At 44.6% G+C, this 6,084-nt stretch overlaps 1 protein-coding gene across 1 annotated transcript in view; it reads left to right on the top strand.

The window, feature by feature from the left end:
• The window catches only part of TRAPPC9 (trafficking protein particle complex subunit 9), a 521,576-nt gene that overhangs the window by 3,685 nt on the left and 511,807 nt on the right, over positions 1–6,084 (top strand). The window contains exon 2 of the mRNA XM_007464593.1: positions 5,728–5,873. Coding sequence (XP_007464655.1) covers positions 5,728–5,873 — 146 coding nt within the window. The remainder of the gene's footprint in view (positions 1–5,727; positions 5,874–6,084) is intronic.

The following is a 6,084-nucleotide window of genomic DNA, read 5'->3' on the forward strand; positions in this document are numbered from 1 at the left end:
TCTTTTTGAATTTTGGTTTCCTCAGGGTATATGCCCAGTAGTGGGATTGCTGGGTCATATGGTAGTTCTATTTGTAGTTTTTTAAGGAACCTCCATACTGTTCTCCGTAGTGGGTTTGCTGGGTCATATGCTAGTTTTTTTTTTTTTTTTTCTTGCGTTATGCGGGCCTCTCACTGCTGTGGCCTCTCCCATCCGCGGAGCACAGGCTCCGGACGCGCAGGCCCAGTGGCCACGGCTCACGGGCCCAGCCGCTCCGCGGCACGTGGGATCCTCCCGAAACGGGGCACGAACCCGCGTCTCCTGCATCGGCAGGCGGACTCCCAAGCACTGCGCCACCAGGGAAGCCCACCAGAATTACTTTTGCTTTCACCTTGACCATGCCATTTACTTTACTTTGTCTGAGCAACTTTCCGTCATAAAGGGGCAGAGGCTAGTCTAAAATCTACGCCACTCTTTTGCCCCCTTTATGAGGGCAGGTTTTCTAGGTATCAGAAAAGTATGTGCTTCTCCTAAATAGCTAGCTCGTTTGGATCTGGTGGACACAAGGACCTCTCTAAGTGACCACGGCTTCCTCTCTGCTTTAGCCAATAAGCGTTCAGAGCCAGGTCTGTGGTTTACCTTAGCAGATGTATAGGCCCTACCTGCACCAGCCTTTACTTTTTAACCCATGTTGGCAAGAAATAGCTGATTCTTTATTCGTTGAGGCTGATGTCCGCCACTGATGGGCATGTCATTAGTTTGCAACTCCATCACCCAAGGTCAGCCGTGAAGGGAGATGCTTTGGCTGACCTAGGACCTCGCGTTCTTCCCCCCCCCCCCCCCCGGTTCATCTCACCCCTGGGGAAGGGTTTTGCCACACCACTGTGCTGGCCAGGAGGCCTTGTTTGTCCTCTAATGCTCTGGTCCAAATGTGGACCCTTCATCTTTCATCGAGATAGGCCAGACTTTCTGCAAGGGTCCATCACATTCTGGGGCGGGGGGACAAAACAGAAGTAAGCGTAGCAAGTGCAAGAAGTTGAGGCCATCTGGGTTGGAAAACATAGGGTGGGATCCTGTGATGGCTGGGCTGTGCCCTGGATGCAGGGCCTTTCCCATGGCTCCCTAGACTCAGGAGCTGGAGTTGAAGTGGTGTGGGGGTGGGGAGAAGATGGGGTCTTCTTTGAGGGAGGGAGGAAGGCCTGGGGTGGTGTGGAGCCCTGCGGTCCAGTGGACTATCTTCCCCACGGACACAAGGCAGATCAGACAGGGGATCTGAGGACGGAGGGGAGGGGCGTTGGGAGGAGGGGCTGACGTGTGGAAGGGCTGTTGGATAGTTCTGGAATGGTCTTTCCCCTCAAAATAGACTTAAAAAAATCCAAATCTCTTAAGAACGTTGATAGTTACTATGCAGGAAGCAGTTCTTTTTTGATCTTTCTAAGGGTAAAAGGCACTACACTGGTGGATACAAAGAGTAGGACAGTCTATCCCAGGGGCTTGATACTTATTAGGGGGAATATGCAAGTTTATAAGGGGAGAAGTGGGGGGCGGGGAGGGAACCTAGCAAGGCTCTGTATCAGGCACCAGTCAGCCTCCCCACCTACATATTTCACTCATGCCACATCGATGCCATCTGAGGTGGGTGGTAGCAGCCCCCTTTTCCAGAGTGGGAAGCCTTCTCAGAGAGGTTAAGTCATTAGCCCGGCATCACAGGGCTAGTAAATGCTGTAGCAGGATTCAAGCACGGCCCTGTCAGGCTTTCAAGGATGTGTTCTCACTACTAATTCTGTTACCTCCCTGTTACATCCGGAATGGTAAAGTGGATCAGTTTTGGAGCCTTTCAGAAAAAGTCTCTGACTTAAGTGCCGCAGGTCTATGTCATGGAGCTCAGACTTGTCTGATGGTTAGGAAGCATCAGCGTGCTTTACATCCCCGTGTTGAAGGTCTTCATTTCACTCCAACGATGACATGCTTGCACATGACGCACAGGTGCAAAGTCAGACTTAGAAACTTCCGAACTTGTAATGGAAACTGTCCAGCCCTCCCTTGATCTGCTTTCCTCAGCAGAATGTAACTGTGCTGCAGGGTAGGCCTGGGCTTTCTCTATGGAGTGAAGGTTAAATATACAACGTTAGCATAAAACAGTTCAGGTGGAGGAAATCGACATTGATGATTTATTGGAAGATTTCATAAGACAAGATGCAGAGTCAGTTAATGGCCCATATACCATCTGAAACTGAGTACAGAACGTTGCATTTCTTATTTTCTATTCAGAGCTGTCCTACAACATAAAGTTGTCTACTTTGGAACTTCAGCTCCACCAAAGGGGCGCCTGTCAGTGTGTTTATGAGCGATGCACGTAATCTAGGTTTCCTCAGTCCATAATATGCTAGTGCAAAATCATGGGCTGTAGCTATCACTTAATTATGCAAATACCTTTAAAACTATATAATACCAAAAAGAAAAAAAAAAAGAGATTACCTTTATCAAAGTTCCTTTGGATTTTAATTGCAAACTGTTGTTGAGCAGCTCTGGTTTTCCTTTGGATTTGAATATATACATTCTTTGCATGTAAATTGGTTTTTGGATTAGAATATACCAAGCCCCTTTTTTCCACAAGCCACATAAATAGTACCCAAGTTGCACACATATGAAACATTTTCTTCTTTTATCTGATCAGAAGTCATGAGAATAATACAGCGTATATCTGTAGTTGAATTGTCCTTAGTGTAAAGTGCAGTGTGAACCCCTTCTGCGACAGTGCTTGCGGCTGTGTGTTAGGTGTTTTTGCACAGCTTCTAGAAAGGATGCCTTTCCCTTTATCTGGGGAGGCTGGCAGGTCTTTGCCTGTGATTTAGGTATGATTGATTTGAGGCCATTATGACTTAGGGGTTATCGGGTTTTTAATTTTTCTATCAATCCTTATTTTCAATTCTTTTAACCCAGTGTTTATAACTTGTAAGAATAATGAAATAACTCTTCGAAGTATTTAGAGCATATGCACATTTTTGGCTAAGTTCTATTGCTCATGGCTTTGAAATTCACCATTAGTTTCGAAATTTACAACAAATTATGGCATATTTTGAATATTTGCATTTTGTTTTCATGGTACATTTATTTGCCACTGTGGCTTCATGTTGTAGTTTTCTTTGTCACACTGTTTGCTCGTATGTTTTTTTTCCTCATCCATAAGCATATTCAACGGTCACCCAATGTGACTCTTCTAATAATGTATATACAAGAACTCTGAACTTCTAGAGAGACTTAAAAAATGTGACATTACCATTTTCAAATGATCCGTGAAAGAAGGATCCATGTCTTTTTGGAAAAAGAATTTTGATGAGAAAGCTTATATTCTAAATTCCAAAATTGGCTTAAAATATTTTAGTTTAAAGTATTTTGTAGTTTAGCTAACTACAAATCGAATTGTCTTAATTCCTTTATCTGTTTCTTACTGTGTCTTCAAAGGATTGGAAGAGAATTGCTCATAATCTTGAGATGACCCAGTCTTGGGGCATATAGTACTTTGAGAGTTAAATACTTTAATTTATATAAATCTGTGATAGAATTTTGTTTGTATGGTATTTTGGAGATTTTCTCCAAAGTATTAGGGTTCATTCTATTTTTATATAATTTAGAATATTTTATATTGTTTTGTTGAATCGTGTGACCTTAATATGAAAAACTATGAGCATATTTAGCTGACTCCTTTTTGTAAAAATCCTGTATTTTCAAAACCAACTGTTTCTGATCACAGTGATTGCACTTTTTATTTTTGAAAACGTTCTGGGCTATATCTTGCTACAGTAGATGTGCACCTTTGTAAGTTCATACGAAGATGTAATAATTTACTTTTTTTGGAGAGTTAAGACAGGATGCTTTAAAGCAAATTTTAGTCTAACAGGATAGGAGTAGAGTCTACTGAAAAAAAAGTCTAATTCAAAATCTATTGAGTCAGCATCTTGGTGGTATCCGTAAACTGAGCCACGTATTAAAAGTCCACAGTTGTGGGCTTCCCTGGTGGCGCACTGGTTGAGAGTCCGCCTGCCGATGCAGGGGACACGGGTTTGTGCCCCGGTCCGGGAGGATCCCACATGCCGCGGAGCGGCTGGGCCCGTGAGCCATGGCCGCTGGGCCTGTGCGTCCGGAGCCTGTGCTCCGCAACGGGAGAGGCCACAACAGTGAGAGGCCCGCGTAATGCAAAAAAAAAAAAAAAAAGTCCACAGTTGTGGTAATGGAGTAGGAAAATGGTGCATTTGGACGCTGAATCCTTTTCTGGTGAGAGCAGGAGGACACAGCAAGGAAGCAGGCCAAGCACTGCCCACCTTTGGGAGGGAGAGGCCCACAGGTGCAGAGGTTGGAGGCAGGGGAGGCTTCCTTGAGAAACTGAGTTGAAATGAGCCCTAAGGTGAGTGGGAGGTAGCTAGACCGAAGGTCGGGTGGCCCCTGCGGTCACTGGGGACCTTGGTACTGTGGTAAAGGCCGGGGAGTGCAGGAGGCAGTGTGCGTGGGGGGCTAGAACTGTACTGGGGAAACTTTGAAGGCTTTGAAGTGAGGGAGTGACCTAATCAGATTTGTGGGAAGGCCACTCTGGCTGTGTGTGAGTGGGGGGTGTGTGTGTGTGTGTGTGTGTGTGTGTGTGTGTGTGTGTGTGTGTGTGTGTGTGTGTGTGTGTAGCAGGGATGAAGGGGAGGGTGGTGCAGGGTGGGAGGGTCATTAGAAGACCATTAGAGGGCTGTTGAGGTGACCAGTGGGGGAGAGATGGCAGGGTGTGCTTGGGGATGGCGGGGCAGTTTAGATGCAGTATTTTCTTATGGGGAGGGCTTGTTGGCGGGGGCCATCCTAGCAGTGCCTTGTGGCTGGGAAGAAAACAGATGGAGGACAAGCTGACTTTCCTCTTCTCTCCTTCTCTGTGTTACGTGATGGTCTTAGTTCAGCGAACATTTGGAACAGAAAAGCTACATTCCAGAGTTAGATCTGATGGGATTTAAGTTTGTATTGAGATCTGTACATTCATTTAGCTAGAAACTTCACATCTTTTGGATTAGCATAGAGGTTTCTTTTCTTGATAAGATTGCTTTCTTGGTGAGAGGAAATTTAATACAGCTGCTGTTTTTCTTGAAAAATCTTATCTTTTAAGAAATTTAATATTCAAAAGAATAGGAATATTTAAAAATGAGAAAGCAGGATTTTGGTATAGTTTCTTTGGTTTCTGAGTTGATACAGAGTTAGAAGCTTTTGCATTATTCAATAACACATCCTTGCCAATATTTAAAGAGCTGTTAGCGAGGGTCCCAGGCCCCACCTCTCAAAGTATCATTAAAGCTTGCTCTGAAATAGTGACGATAAAGGTCTTGTTTGCAAAAGCCAAACAGTTGGCTTATAATATGCAGCATAGCTCTCTTTATTAAATAATAATAGGTTTGGTGTTAAGAAAGCGGAAGATAATTGATTTTTTTAAAAAGCTGAAACATAAACTTTCTTGTGCTAATGTTGTGATTGGAAAATTTCAAAAGAGAAAGGCTGCTCTAATATTATCCACGTGAAATACATGTATCCTATTAGGTTTAAAAAAATAACTTGCTCATAAACTGGCAATGATGGTGGCTGGCTTTCAATTGTGGAGCCTAAGGTTGCCTTCTTAGCATTTTTTTTTTGTAGCGAGGGAATTGAAAAGTGCTCAGCCAGTGTGCTTTTGGGGCAGAAGTCGGGCATTAGCAGTGATACATTTCCGTGCATTTTACTTTACAGACATTACAAGAAGCGGTGCCAAGGGCGCATGCGGAAGCACGTGGGGGATTTGTGCCTGCAGGCTGGGATGCTGCAGGACTCCCTGGTCCATTACCATATGTCCGTGGAGCTGCTTCGCTCAGTGAATGACTTTCTGTGGCTTGGAGGTAAGGTTATCTGATGAAGATGATCACATATGTACTTACAGCAACTGCTACTTGAAATAAGAGAAAACCTAGAAACAGTGGCTCTAAAAACATACGGAGAGGGAGGGGAAGCCATCAGCTGAGCTGGTTGCAGTGGGGAGTCTTCCGGGGTAACTGCCTCACCTTATCTCCTGCCACTTTCCCACCCAGCCCTGCACTGCAGTCCTGCTGA

This window comes from Lipotes vexillifer, unplaced genomic scaffold, assembly GCF_000442215.2.
Source record: "Lipotes vexillifer unplaced genomic scaffold, Lipotes_vexillifer_v1.1 scaffold394, whole genome shotgun sequence".
NCBI lineage: Eukaryota > Metazoa > Chordata > Mammalia > Artiodactyla > Lipotidae > Lipotes > Lipotes vexillifer.